The sequence below is a fragment of the Phytophthora ramorum genome (assembly GCF_020800215.1).
Source record: "Phytophthora ramorum isolate Pr-102 chromosome Unknown Phyram_PR-102_s0002, whole genome shotgun sequence".
Taxonomy (NCBI): Eukaryota; Oomycota; class Peronosporomycetes; order Peronosporales; family Peronosporaceae; genus Phytophthora; species Phytophthora ramorum.
Genome location: NW_027150648.1, coordinates 4,825,592 through 4,844,026, shown reverse-complemented (window position 1 = coordinate 4,844,026; position 18,435 = coordinate 4,825,592). Strand labels below are relative to the sequence as shown.

The 18,435-nt window shown below is 57.7% G+C and overlaps 5 protein-coding genes across 6 annotated transcripts; 1 reads left to right on the top strand and 4 right to left on the bottom strand.

Annotated features, from left to right (window-relative positions):
• Positions 1-29: 29 nt before the first annotated feature.
• Positions 30-2,143, bottom strand: KRP23_2899 (Cotranscriptional regulator FAM172A-like protein; the record flags this gene model as incomplete). Its single annotated transcript, XM_067887686.1, has 4 exons — positions 30-326; positions 394-427; positions 1,379-1,494; positions 1,553-2,143. The coding sequence occupies 4 exons, from the start codon at positions 2,141-2,143 to the stop codon at positions 30-32; spliced, it is 1,038 nt and encodes a 345-aa protein (XP_067750255.1).
• A 35-nt stretch (positions 2,144-2,178) lies between these two features.
• KRP23_2898 lies at positions 2,179-4,749 on the bottom strand (the record flags this gene model as incomplete). Of its 2 annotated transcripts, none has more annotated exons than XM_067887683.1 (1): positions 2,179-4,749. In XM_067887683.1, one exon carries the CDS (start codon positions 4,747-4,749, stop codon positions 2,179-2,181), a length of 2,571 nt encoding a protein of 856 aa, XP_067750253.1. The 2 variants fall into 2 exon arrangements, with proteins under 2 accessions (XP_067750253.1, XP_067750254.1); XM_067887684.1 differs by having other exon boundaries at positions 2,179-3,351.
• A 1,431-nt stretch (positions 4,750-6,180) lies between these two features.
• Positions 6,181-6,876, bottom strand: KRP23_2897 (uncharacterized protein; the record flags this gene model as incomplete). The annotated part of the gene is made up of 1 exon (XM_067887682.1): positions 6,181-6,876. One exon carries the CDS (start codon positions 6,874-6,876, stop codon positions 6,181-6,183), a length of 696 nt encoding a protein of 231 aa, XP_067750252.1.
• Positions 6,877-15,089: 8,213 nt separating this feature from the next.
• Positions 15,090-16,184, top strand: KRP23_2896 (putative calcium-binding protein; the record flags this gene model as incomplete). The annotated part of the gene is made up of 1 exon (XM_067887681.1): positions 15,090-16,184. The coding sequence occupies one exon, from the start codon at positions 15,090-15,092 to the stop codon at positions 16,182-16,184; it is 1,095 nt and encodes a 364-aa protein (XP_067750251.1).
• Positions 16,185-16,243: 59 nt separating this feature from the next.
• KRP23_2895 (uncharacterized protein) lies at positions 16,244-16,645 on the bottom strand (the record flags this gene model as incomplete). Its single annotated transcript, XM_067887680.1, has 1 exon — positions 16,244-16,645. The coding sequence occupies one exon, from the start codon at positions 16,643-16,645 to the stop codon at positions 16,244-16,246; it is 402 nt and encodes a 133-aa protein (XP_067750250.1).
• Between the last annotated feature and the right edge of the window lie 1,790 nt (positions 16,646-18,435).

Genomic DNA, 18,435 nt, shown 5'->3' with positions numbered 1-18,435 from the left:
AGCAAGTGTATCCCGTCCGAGGGTCGGTCTTATCCCACATTTGATAACGACGAAGGCCGCCCCACGAAACTAAATCCATCGAAGTCGTTCGGACGGTCGGTCTTCTGCATCATCATACTCGGCTCGCGGTCGCGCGCCGTGATCTCGTTCATGTTGCGAGGTGCGTAGTGCGTATCCATCTTGCCCACGCCAGGGTTGAACGGTGGCTGCATCTTGCGCTCCAGCAGCTCCGGCCAGTCAATGCTGTCGAAGAACGGGTGCGTCAACACCTCGTCGGCACCGCGCGGGCCACTGCCAAGACGCATCATCGGATCGCGCGTAAGAAGCTGCATATTGCAAAACAAAACGTGCGTTAGCACTACACGATTAAATAAATAAAACATAATAACTTACCCCGTTGATGAGCGAAATCGCAGCGTCCGAGAAACTGGGCGAGAAAGTAACCCAATCCTGCTTCAGAATGGTTTGGAACATGATATCCCGGTTGCGGTGGTAGTAAGGTGGTTTTCCGCCGATCATCTCGTACAGCAGAATGCCAAACGACCACCAGTCAGCAGCCTTACCGTAAGCCTTGCCCCTCAATAGTTCTGGTGCAATGTATGCAGCTGTGCCACAGAATGTTGTAGCACCCTTCAGACCGGATACACCAACCTTCGATAGACCGAAATCAGTGATACTCACGTGACCGTCGTGGTCCATCAACACATTTTCAAGCTTTGCGTCACGGTAAATGATGTTGGCGCTGTGGAGATGTGCGATGGCTGCCGCGACTTCGGCGGCGTAGAAGCGAGCCCACTCCTCCGGGAATTTGCGACGACGACGCAGGTGTGTCGCCAGGGAGCCACCGCTAAGGTAATCCATTACGAGGTACAGTTTTGACTCGCTCTGGAATGCATAGTGCAGCTTGACCACAAACGGGTGAGAAATCTCCGTCAGAATTTTACGTTCTGCCATCGTCGTGTTGACCAGGCCCGACGACACAACTTGCTGCTTCTTCAGCACTTTCATCGCATAGCATTCGCCCTGGCGCGGCGGTGTAACCTTCCGGCACAAGAAGACCTTGCCAAAACCGCCTTGGCCGACAACCTTCATCAACTCGAAGTCCTTGTCAGAGATTTGGCGCTTATCATTACCGGAACCGGAGCCACTGCTAGCAACGGGGCTGCGCTTGGGCTTCGGCACTGGTTTCGGCAAATAGTATGTGGCCTTGATCTTGCCGGGATCCTCAGTGTCGTTGCTTTTGCTTCCGTTCTTGTCTTCGTCGGCACCGCCAGACATATCGCTCGACTCGTCGCCATCAGTTTCCCCAATTACAATTATATTGGACTGTCGCCGCGGGCGACTGACAGCCTTTGACGCAGTCTTCCGCCGTCTCAACTCTGCACGAACATGTTTCACTACTGCAGTCATGCCAGGCTGGTTCGGGTTGGCGCCAATGAACGCAAAGGCAGGATCCTCGGCCTTCTCTAGGGTCTTCGGCGTATTGTCAGCTTCCTGCGATGGCATAAAACCCAACGATAGACACACAGTTTACACGCGCTTGAGAATCCACAATCTGAGCACCAAGCGGCTCATACGATGCCTCCCAATTAATTGATCGGCGACCAAGAAGCTCGAGAATACCCGGGGATTCGTTGTGGTCGATTTCGTGCTTCGACTCGATCAGCGCAATGCGGTAAACCTTTTCACGCACACTATCCTCGTATGTCTCCAGAATTGATTTTACCAGGGCGCCACCACGCGCATACGCAATGATGGACACCTGGCCCTTGCACTTCGTGATAAATTGCTCCCACACGAAAAGAACGTGCTCTTTGGGGGAAGAGGAGTTCGGAACAGGAACCTCGCGCTCAAATCCTCCAGCCTCGTATACGACGGCCGTGTTGGAGAACGGGTTGCAAACCACAATACCGAAGCCCTCTTCTTGAGCACGACTGAAGTACGGAGTCATCGACCACTTGTGATCAATCGTCAGTTTCGTGTTCTCCGGGTCCTGTTTCCATAAACCAAGAGGTCCCGAGTCTGACAGGAACAGGATGACTTTCTTTGCTGATGTATACGCCATCGAGCTGTAAAACCGACAGCGCACAGGCGAATCGGCTGATGGCACAAACTGAGGCGTGAAGTCTAACTCCCTCTCCATGAAGTTGTAGATATCCTTCTTGTCCGTGCGCTCACTCATATCGATGGGTTCGCGTTATGTTTCAGCTTCGGCAGCTCGACTGGCTCGTCGAACGCGGAAATACCACGAGTGTCGAGCTCTAAAGAGTCCGCAGAACTCTTCCGTTCACGACCTTCGGTCTCATCAGCAGTTGTCTTGTCCTCATCCTCATCGTCAGCAGTAGCCTTGGGTTTTTCCTCGCCCTTATTGTACCCATCCGAAGGCGGCTTCGTCGGCAATTCCGTGTCGTCACCGCTCTCATCGTCGCTACTTGACTCCATGGCTAGCATAGCAGTCGTCTTGCGACGTCCCATACCAGCCATGAGCAGGCCAGTCGATGACCGCGAGGAAGTCCGAACCGGTACTGGAGCAGGTTTAGGTTCAGCTTTAGACTCCTCTTCAGAATCACTAAACGAAGTGAAGCTGTGTCTTTTGGGTTCAGGCTCAACGATGCCAAAGTTAGGCTTCAGCGCGTCCTTCTTGGACTTGGGCGGCGTTGGAGGCGCTGCCACCGGCGATGGTGTTTCTCGAGAGGTGTACGGGGACGACTCCGCGTCACTGTTAGACTCGTCTTCACTACGTGCCGGTGAACGAGGCGTCGGCTTCGCATCGTTAGCAATTGCTTTAACATCTTCCTCGTCCGAGTCTGCGTACGCAGCTGGGGTACGTTTCTCGTCAGCTTCGATTTCGCTGAGAGCTTGAGTAATGTCCTGATCAAACCTAGCTGAAGCGCTGTTGTGGTCAGGCTGGTCCAGTCGTTGCTGCGAAGATCCTCTAGTCATCCGGTTAGGGTAAATGCTTTCCTTGTCGCCAACGTCAACGCCATCGGGGGTCTGCATCACAGCTAGAAGAAGTGTCCTGGCACCTTCTGAAAGCGCTTCCAACTCGTCAAATGGCGTCGTTTCGTCTTCCATATCATCGCGTCCGTCGATATCTTCATCCCCCTCGTCGTTAATTGTCTGCGCACGTGAAGCACGCTCGCCAACGGTGGTGCCGCGCAAGTTAAACCCACAAGCTCCACAGAAGCGAGAACCAGTAAGAACGGCGTTACAGTTCGTGCAACGCTTCTTCTCGATCTCAGGCTCCTCCTCCACCGTGTTCAGCTTGTTCAAAGCGTTCATCCATTTGTTGCGCTCACGATCGTTATCAGCGTACACATAGTACGGCACCTGCTCGTTAGTCATGAACATGAAACCAAATGGTTCGCCATCCCACTTTTGCACGTCCTCAACTAGCACTTCAGCAAGAGGCTTCCCCTTCGTGTTGTTCGCCATATCGTAGTCCGAGTAGTATGAAATCGTGTTTCCACGCAGAATGAAGTAGCGCTTCTTCCAGCTTTTGCGCTTGTGGCCCTGCTTCGTCAAATATCCGGCACATGACACCGGCTCCGGGACATTGGCCGTAGACTTCTTAACGGTTGCAAGCCACTTCTGCTGCTCGCCACCAGTATCAGCGATCACGTAAAACACGTTGCCGGTGACCGTCATGAACATTAGGCCATTTGCCTCCCCGTCCCAGGGCGCCACCGATCGTATCTCTACTTCTGCCATCGCTGACTGGTTGTCACGATATGCCTGCTGGTCGGCGTAGTGGCGCAGAGAAGTGCCATTCAAGACGTAGTACGCCATGCGCTGGCTAGGCACCAGGTGGCCACGCTTCGTGAGGTATCCTTCGCAGCTCACGTCCTCGGTCTCCACCATGAATTCCTTCAGCGCACGCAACCATCTCGAGCGTTCCCCCTCGGACGACGCATACACGTAGTACGGGATCTGCTTCGTCGTGTAGAACATGAAACCGTGCGCTTCCCCAGACCACGGAGCCACCTTCTCGACCGTCACCGCGCCGTATTTCTTGCTCTTCTCCTCGCTCGAGTAGTACTCCAGCACATTCCCTCGCAGCGTGAAATAGCGCGTCTTCCAGTTCGTAAACAAGTGTCCTCGCTTGGTCAGATAGCCCTCGCACTTGATCTCCGCGGGGGTTCCCTCCGGAATCGTCATGCGCGATTCCTTCTCGCCTCGCGTGAGCATGAACGTCTCCCGACTGAAGATACTGCGTCTCGAGACCGAGCGGCGACTGCCTCCGGCGTTCACGGGCGCCGTCTGGCTGAAGTCCGAGCTTCCGAACGCAGAGGCGGCAGGATTGAAGCTGCTGCCCGTCGTGGTGGCGTAGGGCGACGCCGTGTTGGCGAACTGCTGGTTGGCCCCGTAGGGCGTCGAGTTGGGGCCGAGCGAGTGACCCAAGTGGTCGCTGGCCTCGAGGTCCTGCTCGTGCATGGCGTCCAAGTTCGGGTTAGACACGGGACGGGGCATTCCATACGCACCACCGCCGCTGGCCGGGATCTGCGGCGGGTGGTGAGGAGGCGGCGGAGGAGGCGCTCGGCTGAAGATACTGCTGCGCGACGAGGTGCGCGGCATGCGGCTCTGGTCGGCGCTCTGCGTGGCGCGCAGCGGCGGCGGGTTCATCTCCGCCGACGCCGAGGACGACGAGCGACGGATGGACTCGCGCAGCGCGTACGAGGTAGGGGACGTCACCAGGATGTCTTCCTCGCCATACTGCTGGTAGTTCTGCGGAGACTGGTCGGCGCTCATTGCAGCATGGACCTGTGGCGCGAGACGGAGTTCCTGCACTTGGTCATACAAACGTTAAGTTAGTGAGATTGCTTCAAATGTGGACTGCGAAATGAAGGTCGCGACTTCCCCCCTCTCTCTCGTCAATTCCGCACGCGCGCCACAATTTGAAGAGACCATCACTCGGTCTCTCCGCAAAAGAAACCAAGAGGGGAGGGAAGAGCACTCCACTCAGAGTGAGTCGATCTTCCCCAGTGTTAAACCCCCAGGTGGTCGCTTTGTGTGGAGAGGGCGGCTTCGGGAGAGAGAGGGCGCCACACGTACGGTCAGCTACCTGCTGCTACTTCTGGGGGTCGTTCCTTGCGGCGCGGTCGTCTGAGGCGAACGTCCGTCGAGCCGCGTGTATCCGGGAATAAATGAGTGCCGCCTTGCTCGCTCCTTCTCTGCTTGCGTGGCCTCACTCGCCGTTCTCGTTGTTTGTCCGAAATCCTCCCTCCTCCAGCAACGTACGCGCAACATAATGAAGCAACTTAAGTAACTCAAGTCGACTGCAGTTGAAGTGGTCTGCTGGCATCGTCTCTCTACAGACATACTGCATGGGCTACGATGAAGTGCTAGTCGCGAGCAAGATGGGGACTAGACCCGCTTAGAACGCGGCAGTCGCGGCGGCCTACTCGACAGCTGGATTAAGACTGCAGCCGTGAGATACGAGTGCGTGTGGGTCTAACGTTATCTACTACTACCCAGGTGCTTCATAACCCTACTGAAGATCTGCGCCATGCGGATCATCTACCAGTTGCGCCAATGCTCCCCCATTCCTATTTTTTGCAGTGTGCTCGTCTAGATCGGGTCGATGGTGGGGAGTGCATGGAACGAGGAGGCGGCGGTGTGGTGGTCTTGGCGCAGGTCGTCTCTACGATTGCGTCGTGGAGTCCCGAGAGGCAAGCAGATCGCTCATGCTCTTCTTGCGCAAGGGTGGGGTTCGGATGTCTGGCCACCTGCGCGCAGAGCTCTGATAGAAAAGGAGGATGGAGCCGCGTCCTCCAGCTCGACCCATTTTGTGCGACTGCGCCGTTCCTGCCGACACCTTCCTTGCGATGTCTCTTGGAGGCTTTGCATTCGGTTTCAATCCACGATTGACGATGCAATGGGACGGTACTGTGCGAAGGACTGCGATGCGATGCCGTGGCAGGGATCTAATGCCTGGATTCAAACGCAACAGCAGAGCAAGGCAAAACCCAGGGCATGTATTGTGTGCGGAACCAGTAGTGGTTAAATAACAGTGGATAGCGTGGGCGATGCTGGAGAGGTATGGTACACTTCGTCCCTTCAACAACGATAAGGGAGCTTCGTCTACGGAGCACCTTGAAGACGATGATACCCAGCGCAGCGCGCGCTGGTAGGGGTCCTACAGAAAGCAGCAGCCAGCGACGCACCAAAAATATCGCTCGGTCATGCCGTCTTGCCCGCGTTACCGTTCAGGGTATCGGTGATGAAGCTGCTGGGCGGCAAGTTGGGTACGGCGGTGCTGGAGGCGCGATAGCCGTCTAGCTTGCCGGGCATGAGGAAGCTAATGGGCGGCAAGCGTGTGGTACCTGCTGTTGCTGCCGCTGGTGGTGGCGCCAGCCCTGCTAGTCCGTTGGGTACGCCTCCAGCGGGATACTGCGAGTTCCTGAAAGCGTCCGAGGCGTTTTGGTCGTAGGCAAATCGACTCAGCGGCGAGACTGATGATCCGTTGGGGAAGGCGGCTTCGAGCGACGTGATGGAGTGAAGGCTATGCCGGCGCTCGCTGTCGTTACCGACACCGATGCTGCCGAGCTTGGCGCGTCGCGCGACGCTGACCATGCGGTGCTTGCGGTCGCTCTTGCGCTGGTGCTCGTTCTGGCGGTCCCGGTGGAAATGGCATAGGGTATGCAGCTGGCCGTTGCGCTTGGTGGCGCGTGGGTTGGAGCACTTGCCGGACTTGTACTTGCAGAGGAGCTGCTGCTCGCCGCGCGGCGAGCTCAAGGACGCAAAGCCGTCCTGGTCCTGGCTGTTCATGAGGTGGTGGCTGCGCTTCAGTCGCCGCTGTCGGTAGAGCTCGTTGCCTCGGTCGGCACTGTCCGGCTGCAGTCCCGTGGCGAGTTGGTCGCGGTCCGAGTTGTGCATGCACCGCGCGTGAGTCAAAAAGCGGACTGTTGCAAACTTCTTTCGGCTGCCAGCTGAGCAGAGGGCAGGGTAAGGTCGGAGACGAGTGCGAGGAGCACGTGCGTTCCAAATGGGAAATGAGCGGAGCTGCCTGCTGGCGCCGGGCGAGAAAGCGAAGTGAGCGCGTAACGCGACTACGGCCCGGTCGCCAACCACCGAGCGCGCGAGTGGCAAGTGCGTTGCAGCAAGTGGCAAGTGCATACTCCAGTTTGGCTGGCGCGGGTTCTGGCTGGGGGGGGGTACCAGCTGAACGGAAAACGCATTCGAGCTTTTTGGTGCAAGAGTGGGAGCCTTCTACGAAATTCTGCCGATCGAAGCGGAAATAGCTCAAGAAAGGTAGAAATTGCGCGCGAAACGGCCGCCACGCTCGACTCGCAAGTCAAAGGATCCGCTCGCTGCAGGCGCGGCTTGCCCTCGTCTCTCTATGCCGAGCGTCCGGCGGTCGCGAAAGCTTCTCGCGATGTCTCGGAGAAAAAGGTGCAGTTGGACTCGGCGCTTCATCACCTCCGCCAGATCTGGCCAGCGGTGTGACGCCGCGCGAGTCGAAGTGACCGCCGCCATGGCGTTCATTTCCGGAAAGTCCTGCGCTGCGCGCGGTGGAGCCCGCCGCTGAACCTCGCCACTGATTTCTTCCGTGTTCGTTTGGCTGCGCGGCGCACTCGAGGCCATTTTGCAGCTCCGCCGCCACACGCTGTCACTGCGAGCAGTAGCACCGAGCTCGTTGCTGCCGATTGCAGATGCCCCTTCGCGCCACGCTAATGCAAGTCGGCGGATTGTGGGAACTGTCGTCTCCAGCAGCAACTTGCTGGTGTTGCAGCGGATGTCCGGCTCCATCTTCAAAGCTCAAGTGCACAGAGCCGATCCGCGCCAACATCTTGCCTTCTGTATGGCTTTCTGTGGTCGCTCCAGAATAAGATGCCGAGCGTTGCTCCAAGCCCAGAAGTTTCGTTCGCGCCCGAGCAGACAACCGATAGCAGCCGCTCACGAGGCATGCACGTCGCAATTGCCGAAGCCGTCTACGGATCGCTGCTGCTGCCGTTGCCGCTGGAAGAGCGACGGTTTCTGCCGAGGCTAATAGTACGTGTGCTGCGGGCGCTGCTTGCTTGCTCCGTTTATGAGGGGGCAGACTAAGCTGTTGAGTTGACGCGACCACTGGCCCCTTCTGCCGTTATGGCTGCCTCCTTACCGCGAGTGCGCGAAGCGTCTTTCGAGCTCAAACTGTCCGAACGCTCCCTGTTGCTGCTGCTGCTGTTCACGGCCAGCGTGGCGCGCATTTGACGCCGACGCGCCCCACATGGCGCCTCAAGCGTGTGCTGTCTGCTGGGTGTTGCTCGGAGCTTGTCTCATGCAGGACGCGCCCTTGCCACAACGGCAGTGTGATGCCGTTGGACTGCTCCTTGTTTTAGAGAAGAAGACGTTGGCGCGGCATCTCACAGGCGATTGGGGCTGCCTCGCTAGTCGAGTCTGTTCTATTTCTAATACGGAAACCAGCGGTGCAGGTCCAGCAAAAAGCATGCTACAATAGTCCCCGGCCGACTTGCTTTCGGCGCGTGCTTGTGCGCAAATCCAGCGGCACCAGACGCTGTCATCGACGGCAGCGATCGCGCACGTCCAGTCTGTCGGGTGTGACTCCAAGCTCATATGCGGGTGGGTGTTGCTGAGACCAGTTAAAGCGGGCCGTTACCCAGCTGCTGACGACGATCTTATCCTTGAGAGATCGGGGAGCTAGCCGTTGTCGTTGACGGCGCTTGCGATGGCGGTGGTCAGTGGTCAGTGGGCTACTGCCGTTGATTGTCGCTTCAAAGACATCTTCTCGTCTCGCAGCAATCGCCCAGACCTGCACTCACCTCATACTGTGTCACGCTGCTAATAGAATTGCGCGGGTGGCGCTGGTGTGTAGTGGGTTATCGCGCAGCAGAGCGGTAGTTTCGGACTGATTTCCTCCCGCTGTCTACTGCACACGACAGGGTCAGCGCGCGCCTCGCGGCCGGCGGTGGCTGGCAAGGTGCCGAACGGATGAAGGATGAAGCACACCGTCGACTTACGTCATGGCATGCCTGCGGCAAGGCCAGAAAGCACGAGCTGTCAGCAGTAATGGACCGCTCGTGCTCGTCAACCAGATCGAATTCGACTTGCGTCAGCAACTTCAGTCGAGTGTGGCTGAACGGTATCGACACTCCGTTTCCCGCTGAGCGAAAACCGCTGGGTAAGTTCTGGTGTAAGCTCTCGGGAAAGCTGTGCTGGTGTCATGAGGGAAGCTTGGCCATCGCCGTATGATGCCGTTCTGCCCGGAAGATTCTGCCGTCGTCTGGCAGCTGAAACGCGGAAGACCGCGCAGCTCCCACTTAGGCAAGTGAAGGGGGTGGTAAGAGGTTCTTCTATTTGTGTTTAGCTAAGAAACTATAGTCCTGGTATCGCTGGAGGCTTTGCCTTATTGATAAACCTTTCTGTTGTGCATTGTCGCTGCTAGTTTTCGACAGCTCGTCTTGTATGCGGGTCCGAATAAACTAAGGCAAGTGAAGAACTAGAGCAGGCGTCGATACCTGATCCACACGAGTCTATTATGGGTTATACACTGGTTCGACGTTGTTTCTGTGTCAAGTGGCATAAGAACGATACATGTCGGCAGTCACGCCTCGATCTCGCCACTTGGCCTGGTAGCACGCACAAACCGCGGATAACCTTGGGATCGCCCACGTCGGCTTCGGAAGTCCGACATCGTCCCCGCGAGGCGGATGTATTACATAGTGGTGATGGGGAAGTGAGCGGCGGTGAAATCAGGGGAGGGGGCTGGGGCGTTGGAAATTCTGGGGGGGGGGGGGGGGGGGGTATCGCTCCAGGTCATGCGAACGCAGCCATTCCAGAGCTTGCGATTCTCGATAGCGAACGTCAGCAGCCATTGGAGGCCTTCAGTTGGCACTGATAACTTCAAAAGGAGAACGCAACTTCCTTCAGGCGAAGTCCACCTGGAGGAGCGGCTGCATCGCATACTCGAGCGTTGCATGTTGAAGAAGCTGTACACATGAAGTTACCCTGCGCCAGGCTGCAGTATTCTACTTGGATTCGCGCACGTCCATATTGGTTATTGAACTGACCACCGGACAGCTTGCGCCGAGACTCGTTAGGCGCTGGTGCTCTCTGGCATGAATGCGCTCGAATGCAAGGATTATCGTCCAAAAAGAGAACGTTAGTCAGGCATGGCAAAGGCAGATTCTGCTTGGAAACGAAGCCATGTGCGGGTAGTGCCCAAATCGCTCCTCGGGCCAGTGGGTCTTTTGCGAGAGTTAAGGCATGCTACGAGGTAACGTGTAGGTATATATCGTTCAACATCCAGACGATAATACACGTCTGCTTCAAGTTTGTTGTGGCCTGCCCTAGCTGCACAGCAACCAATGCAACAATCGCCACTATGACGGTCACAGGCTCGGAAGACCTCGTCCAGTGCACCAATTCCCCGTCTTTGGCATGGCCGCGATTGTACAGATTGGCGACGAGCCGCCAAGCACGAAAGCACGGGGGAACCCGACGCGTCGGTTGTCCAGGAACTCCTGTGAAGTCGTTCCAGTTGTAGCGAGGTTGACGGGGACTTTGGCTGCGGTCGCTCGGTCCGGTCTCCACGAGCAGCACCTTGTTGTTGGTTGGGGTCAGTATGGCGGGCACGCAGCCAGCGGAGCCCGCGCCCTACGATGACGTGGTCAAACTCGGCGGAAGTTGCGGAGGAGTCGAGCCCTCGGGTTGACGGGTTGACGAGTGTCCACGACCATGTGTCGAAGGCCCACCGTGGGCTGGGTCGCCTCGCAAGTCGAGTCTATCCAACCAGCAGCATGCTACAATAGTCCCGGCATCCGGTCGACTGTCACGAAATCCCGACGGCTTTCGGCGCGTGTTTGCTCGCACAAATCCAGCGGCACCAGACGCTTCCAGGTTCCATTTTCGCCACGCGCTGTCAGCGTCAGCAGTCGAACTCGACCTGGATTAACGAGCACGAGCGGTCCGTTACTGCTGACAACTCGCGCTCTCTGGCCTTGACCGAAGGAATGCCAGGGTCTCAGCAATATCCACCTGCACAGGATCCTTGGAGAAGCGCATGGTCATATCCTACAGACTGGGCGTGCGCGAGCGCGAGTGTTTGCTGCCACAGACCAGCACGCTCGACCTTGCTCCTAAGCTGCACCACGTCGTCTTGCAGCGGATGTGTGGTCGCCAGCACGTTGTGCGCGTACGTATGCACGTAGAACTGTGGAGCTTTCTGCTGCTCGAAGAAGCCTCTCAGTAGACACTGCACCGACTCAATGGTGCGCGAATCACTGCTGAACAGCACGTAGACGTCGTCCGCCTGGACGCTGTCTCCACGAGCGGTCCGTATGGCTCCCTCTTGAGACATGACGGTCTGTTCCAGCAACTCGAACTGCTCGGTAGTGTGTCCACTGTGGAGGCCCACAAGTCCTTCTCCTGCTGCGTGGCCTGCACCTTCGTCCCGATGGGCCCGTGCGGTGCGGAAGTTGTGCTAAGGCGCGACTAGTCGAAGAGGTAGCCATTACACATATCTGCTGAAGCTAGTCTAAGATGTAGCCATTACAAGTCCCACTGTAATGACCCACTGTAATGGCTACAGCTTCGACTAGCTGCAACAGGTATGTGCCAGCAGCAGCAGCAGCACCACGGTTGGGCGAAGAAGCGTCTGTTGCTCTTCCTCTTCTTTGGGCTTGAAGAGCTCGCTTCCACCGCTCGCGACTGTCAGCAGCAGCTGATCCCGTCGTCTCAGAGCGCTGGAGCCACGCAGAGAGAGCCCTTGCGAGGTTTGCTGCTGGGGCCACAACAGCGAGTGGATTGGGATCGCTTTCGGCCCAACAGTGCGTGGCTTCTAGAACATGCCATTCTTAGCGCCAGATCCACACAAAACGAGAGATGTCGCATCTTTATTTCGTTTGAATTCAGTTTGGCGCCCAAAGCCCGCCTACAGCCCAAACGAGTCATTCTCCGTTTGGACCAGCAGAGCACAAGCAAGACACTTCTTCCGACTGGACCATGGTGACCGACACGTACCCCCGCAAGGCGCTGGCGCACATGAAGGCCAAGTACGCGAGCCTCGAAGACGAGCACTCGTTGCTCAAGGACAAGCACTCGCTGCTGGAGAAAGAGCACGCAGACATGAAGACCGCGCACTCGAGGCTGCAGGAGGAGCACGCAGAGCTTCACCACGAGCGCAGCGATATGGAGGGCGAGGCGTGGTTCTGGATGGTGGAGAAGAAGGGTGTACAAGACGAGTACAAGAAGCTCCAGGCCGAGCATGCGCAGTGGAAGGCCGCATGCACGGCGCTCGTGAAGGAGGTGGAGAGGAAGGTTCTGGAGGAAGAGTACCTGGCCCATCTGGCGCAGCAGTATGGCCAGACTCGCTGGTCGGTGGCCAAGGTGGCTGAGCTGGAGGCCGAGCTGGAGCGCAAGCTCGCCGACACCCAGCAGCTGGCCAAGGAGCGGGAGCAAGCGCTGACCGACAAGGTCGCGGCGCTCGAGAGCGAGGTGGAGACGCTCAAGACGACGTCCAAGCGCAAGATTGCGAAGCTCAACAGCGCCATCAAGCAGATGTGCGCCGGCATCACCAAGTCCCACCTGTCCAGCAAGGAGACGACGGGCAGACTGACCAAGGAGCTGGCAGAGGCCAAGGTCGAGACCAAGCGGCTCGTCGAGGCGAACAAGACGCTCTGCACGCAGATGACGGCGCTGCGGAACAGCGCGAAGACGGCTGCGGACCTGGCCGGGAGCTGCCGCCGCCAGCAACAAGTTATTGGCCGTGCAAGTGACCAAGGCAGTGGCGGCGGCGACGCCAACGCAGCAGCTGCCCAAGAAGACGCTGAGTGCTGAGGCAAAAGGGCGATTTGGATGGGCGTGCAACACCAAGAGCTCGGGGTCTACGCCCACGTCGTCGTCGTCGTCGTCGTCGTCGTCGTCGTCGCCGCAGCGTTCTCGGCGGTCAGCAGCTTAGTCGTCTTCACGGCAGCTGGACGTGGACTGCAGCGTGGCGGCTGCTGCAGCAAGTTGATGATCGGTGACAAGCTGGAATGGTTGGCGTGGGGAACTGGTCCGCTAGGAGGCACTCATTTCTGCCTCCTCGCGTGGTCGGCTCTCCAAGGCCTCTCCAGTTTGGCGGGGCAGAGACTCATCTCTCTCTGTCGCGCGCGATTTTGTGGCTATTCTACGGTGGAGGTTCCTGGGCGTGGAGTGCCGAGGCTGAGCAGGCCTTGCGTGAGGTGCGCCAGCAGGCTCAGTTGATTGGGGCTCATTACCCTCGTTCAAGCTGCAGATGCTGGCGTGCTTCGCGTGGGGTGCGAGTGTGGCGGGCTTTCGCAGTGGTCGACAGGGACTCATTACTCTCTGTCGACCACTGTGATTGTCCACTCGCTTGCTCTCCTACTTCGCTTCGGCGCTTGCGTCCGAGCCTTCGTCGTGTGATGTGCCTGGAGTTCGCTCGCTGAATGGACATGCTGCTTGAAGCGACCACGCTTGCTAGGACGTGCCTGAGGACGAGTTTACGCTTTACGCGATTTGAATGTGTAGCTTTAGCTAAGTAAAACTTTATAATTGCTTGTGTCGTGCCAAGTTGCCTCGTTCACCTTGACTGCCTTTTACATGCTAACTACTGGTGAACCCCAACGACCACGAATCGGCCTGCAAACGGAAACGGTGACGAGGTCTGAGGTCCAAGGAGTAGCAGTCGCAACCTGCATGATAATTGGAGGCAGAGGACGCCACCCAGCTCATTTGCTTTTACGCCAACGACTTAGAGGAGGAGGCAGCGAGCAAAAGTATCATGGCATATTTGTGAATGAAATGTATATTCCCGCATACACAAAGTTGCCGTCATCTCTCGAGTTTCTAGCTACTTACGCATGGGGATCAAGTCCGTTTGGTACTGGGCCGAGCACCACAAGTACGCGAGCAGGATACGTAAAGGTGTTGCTCGAAAGAAGGCCGACGTACTTGAGACGGAAGATGCGGACGTGCAGCAGCAATTCCTTCGTCTCGCCCATGGACACCAACTAGTCGAACGTCACACCCGGCACGGCCAGCTCCACGTCCGCGCCTTGCTCGACCAGGTGCTTCACCGCAGGCAGGTCGTACTCCTCCTCCGAGTCAGCGTCGCGCCACACCAGCGTCTTCGCGTGCGTCGTCGACGCTATCTCGCCCAGGATCGCGCGTGAGCTCGACGCCACCATGCCGGGCACCATGTTGAAGCCGCACATAGCGTTGTCACCCGTGGTCATCACCGTGAGACCGGCGCCGCCCTTGATCTTCGCGAATGGCGTCGGCCGTGTCGTCTTCAGATCGTACCGGAACAGGGTCAGAGCCAACGTCGACAGACTCTCGTCCACGGCCCCGCGGTTGACTGCGAACGCCACCACTTGCTCGTTCGTCCAGTGGCTCGGCAGCTCGCGGTGCGACAGACCCAGCACGTAGCACCCGTCCTTCGCGAGGCGCTCTCGTTGGCGTAGGCACCGGAGAGACTGGACGGTGCGCTCAGCTGCTCGTACGAGCTGTTGTAGAACTTGCCATGGAGCCTTCGACTTCCATCCTGCTCTCGTTGGTCTCCCCCGTCCACGTCTTCTTCATGCCTTCCTCGTCGTGCATACAGGCCAGGAAGACCTTCGAGGCGGGCTTGCACTCGCCGTAGTGGACCAGCAGAGGCGGCCGCTTGCTCTGCGAAGGCGTCTGTGAGCAGCGTCCATCCTGCCCTCGGCCTCTGGCGGTTTCGGTACTGTAGTGACATGCAGCAGCATCGGATCTGGTAGTAATTACCGATATAGACCTAATTGTGGACTTTCTGGAAGTGTGACATAGTGTATTATTTGTCGGTTATTACCAGCACTATACGCTTCATGTAGCCTTGTCGGCGAGGGCCACGAACAGACAGACGTCCTTCTCAAGAAGCACACCTCGTCTTTCTGTACCCCGTCTTATCTGTTCACTTGGACGAAAAAGACAACACTTATTCGCTTGCACATCTCGAATCCCTCTGAAATCGCTTCAATGCTAACCGTGCCGTTATTAAGAGCAATCTCTGTACGCTCGGCGTGAACTTCAAGCGGCAGAAATGCCATTCGAGCGGGGGTTTGAGGCCGCATACTCAAGCCCAGTCAGTTTCGAGTTCCCCCCCCCCCCCCCCCTAGGAGGGGCTAATGCTGGCCCCGATGCTGCGGCGGCGCTCGCTATCGCTCATGACGTTCAACCTGCTGGCGCCGTGCTACTTTCGACACGGCGGACGGTTGGAGAGCGACGACTCGACGGCCTTCCTCTCTCGCGCGCAGGCCGCGATCCACGCCATCAAGCGCGAGCAGTGCGACGTCGTGTGTCTGCAGGAGTTTTGGTTCGACCGCGCGTACCAGCGCGCGTTCCGGCAGGCGTTCCAGGGCACCCACTACGTGCACACGGCCAAGAGACCGGGCGACAAGCAGGACGGACTGGCGGTGTTCGTGGATAAGCGCAAGCTGGAGCTGCATTACGTCGAGAGCGTGGACCTCGTGGAGGACGCGGGCGACCGCGTGGCGCTGCTGCTGCACGTGGCCACCAAGTGGAATCGCGCGTCCGCGTCGCTCCCGCAGCGCTCGTTCCTACTCGTGAACTCGCACCTGACGTTCCCGCACACGCAAATGTACGCGAGTCTGCGGCTCAACCAGATCGACCGCGTGCTCGCGGCCGTGCGCAAATACGTGGCGAGGCAGGAGCTGTACGACGTACCCGTGCTGCTCTGTGGAGACTTTAACGACTACGACGACCCCGTGTACCGGCTCGTGACCAAGCACGGCTTTGCCAGCATGTTCGCCCATCTGCACGGCCGGGAAGCGCGCATCACGCACTGCAACCACAATAACAGGGAGGTTGGCGTGGACTTTATCTTCGGCGCACGGTTAGAGAGCCCATCGACGGTGATACAGGACGACGCCAGGCTACAGCTGCAGCCCGTGGACTGCCATTTGGTGCCGCGCAGGCTCCCAGATGTGGCGCGGCTCAAGCGGCCGCAGTTCGGCCACGACTGGAGTCATGTACAACCGCCTGTGCTGCTCACCGACGAGGAGGAGCTCGTGGACTACTGGCGGATGGTGTCGGACCACCGCCCGCTTGTCACGAGGTTTCAGGTGCTGGACGAAGCGACCGGCGGAGATGCCAAGACCGTCCAGTCAATAGAGAACGCCGGTGAGCTGACGGCCGAGATGAAGGCGAGTCTAGAGACGACCACCCCCCTGGACATTGCGACCGACGGCCTCACCCCGTAAGGCGCGTGTCTGCTGGTAAGTTAAAGCAACAAATGAGTTTTTGTCTATTCCTCACCTTGTTAGATTTGCCTCGTGTACGGATCCAGCGTCTGTCGGTACGAAGTCACGTGGCGCAGCGCGCGGAGCAGCTCCTGTTGCGCCTCCTCGGCCTCTTGGAGTGCCAATGCTACGTACTGCCGCTTCCAGTGTTGAAAGTTCCAGCGCAGCAACACCGTCGTCAACTTATCAGTGAACGCACGAGCGTTGGTCACATGCATCGGCGTCAAGACGCGGCGCTTAGCTCGGACAGATGCGCTGCTTGCAAGGCGGTCAAAGGCAGTCTGGAGCAGTCGTCGACGTGCGTTGCGGACCGTTGCGTTGACCAGTCTCCAGGCATCTCGCTGCTGCGATCGCAACAACCGATGTTGTGCCAGCAGCAGATCCGTGAGCACCGCACGCGCGACGCGCGCCGGGACGTCCATCGCCGGCGTGAACTGCTTCGAAGTGACCTGCAGCTGGGTAGTTAGTGTGCGGGAGCCTGTTTGTACTCGGGCGAACCACGCCCACAACGCAAACTTTGTGAGTGTCATACAGTGGCGTTGCAGGTGTCGCTCCATCCGGCGCAAGAGCAACAGTCGCCCCTGGCTCCGAGCTGTTGTTCGTTTCCATCCCCATGAACTGCCTGTGAAGGAGACGTCGGCGACTTGCAGCAACCAACACTTTTGTGTGTCCCTCACGGCGCTTGCATCGGCTACAAGTGTACAACCTCCACTTGCTGAAAGTGCTTAGCAAGAGCTGCGAACACATGTAGTAGTCTGTAGCTCTCTGCTGCTCGAGCTCGATCAACACCAGTTGCGTTTGCAGTATTGTTACACCTTCCTCTACTGCAAAAGTTCTCCAACGATTCCAGCCACAAAGCAAGATTCGGTGTTGCCACGCACGCCGCAACAATAAGAGTGTACGTATTGCATGGTGCTTCGCGGACTCAGTTCGCTCGAACACGATTCGCCATTGCCAGTACGCGTGTACTAACATTTTGAGCGTCTTTCTTGCTTGAAGCGCCGTGATTGCATCTTCCTGTCGATCTCGTGCCGCAAGTGTCGATTTCCAACCCGCCCAGCAGCAGCCAACAAGTTTGTGTTCGCGCCTGCGTTTGGCTGCTGCAATGTGGCGTCTGATTTCTCTATGAGTTCGCGTGGAAGCCTTCCACGACAGGAGAGTTCGTCGCTTGAGCCATTGCGTGGCGCATGTGTGAACTACACGTGCTGCCCACTCCGTTGCGTCCAGCTGAGCTCGCTTTGCCCCCTCAGCAGCCCGGAGCCGTGAGGTTATGAAGCACCAGCGATGGAATAGAAGGCGTTCATATCGGATGGCGAGAGCTGCCATTCGCGATTGCAGTGCTCGAGCTTGGAGTAGTTTGTGCCTCCACACGCCAAACGCTGCCGACACGCGAGATTTGTGCCGAAGCTCCAGTACGCGATGAATTTTCCTGGCTCCTGACCCCACTAACCGCTGGCGGAGTTGATTGATTTGGTGTCTGAACTGCGCGGCCCTCAACAACACGCATTCGTGTTTATCCTCCAGTGTGCTCACTATTTTATCGCGTTCAGCTGCCGCGTTTTCCCACTGTGCCGCACGTTGGGCATCCAGCAAGCTGTTAGCATACCTAGTGTAGGCCTTCCAACGCCCCCAGGCGCCTTCGAGACTGTGCCGAAGCGCGCAAATGACCAATCTGTCGTAGGTGGACTGCTTTACATCTACTGAATGCTGCGTGAAGAACACCCACGCATTCCAGACCCTTCGGCGGCGGCGGCATTCCCAAGTTGCCTGACGTCTACGAATTTTCAGCTGCAAGATGGTCTTTTGTCGCGTGTAGAGCTGCCACTCGATGAAACAGCGACGTGCAGCCCGGTTTTGAGAGCGCACACGCGCCTGCCTGATCATGGAGTTCATTTTCAGTTTGGTCTTCACGTAAAGGATCCAGTGACGAAAGCAGCGATCGCAGAGAGCAGTGCGTGTCTTCTTTTTCAAAGCGAGCGCAACAGCGTGCATCATTTTTGCTTGACGCTCTCGCTGCCGCGCGCTGTGGACGAAAAACGCTGATGCAGCCCTTACAGATTGGCGCCGGATGACTTCATGGTGATGCTGGCGAAGAGCTGCGAAGCCTCGCCGCCACTGCCACATTTCGTGTATCCTTATCAATCGAATGATTCTGTTGTCGATGTCCTGTGTCCAGCTACCCCATTGATCCCATCGATAGAAGCCGAGTACT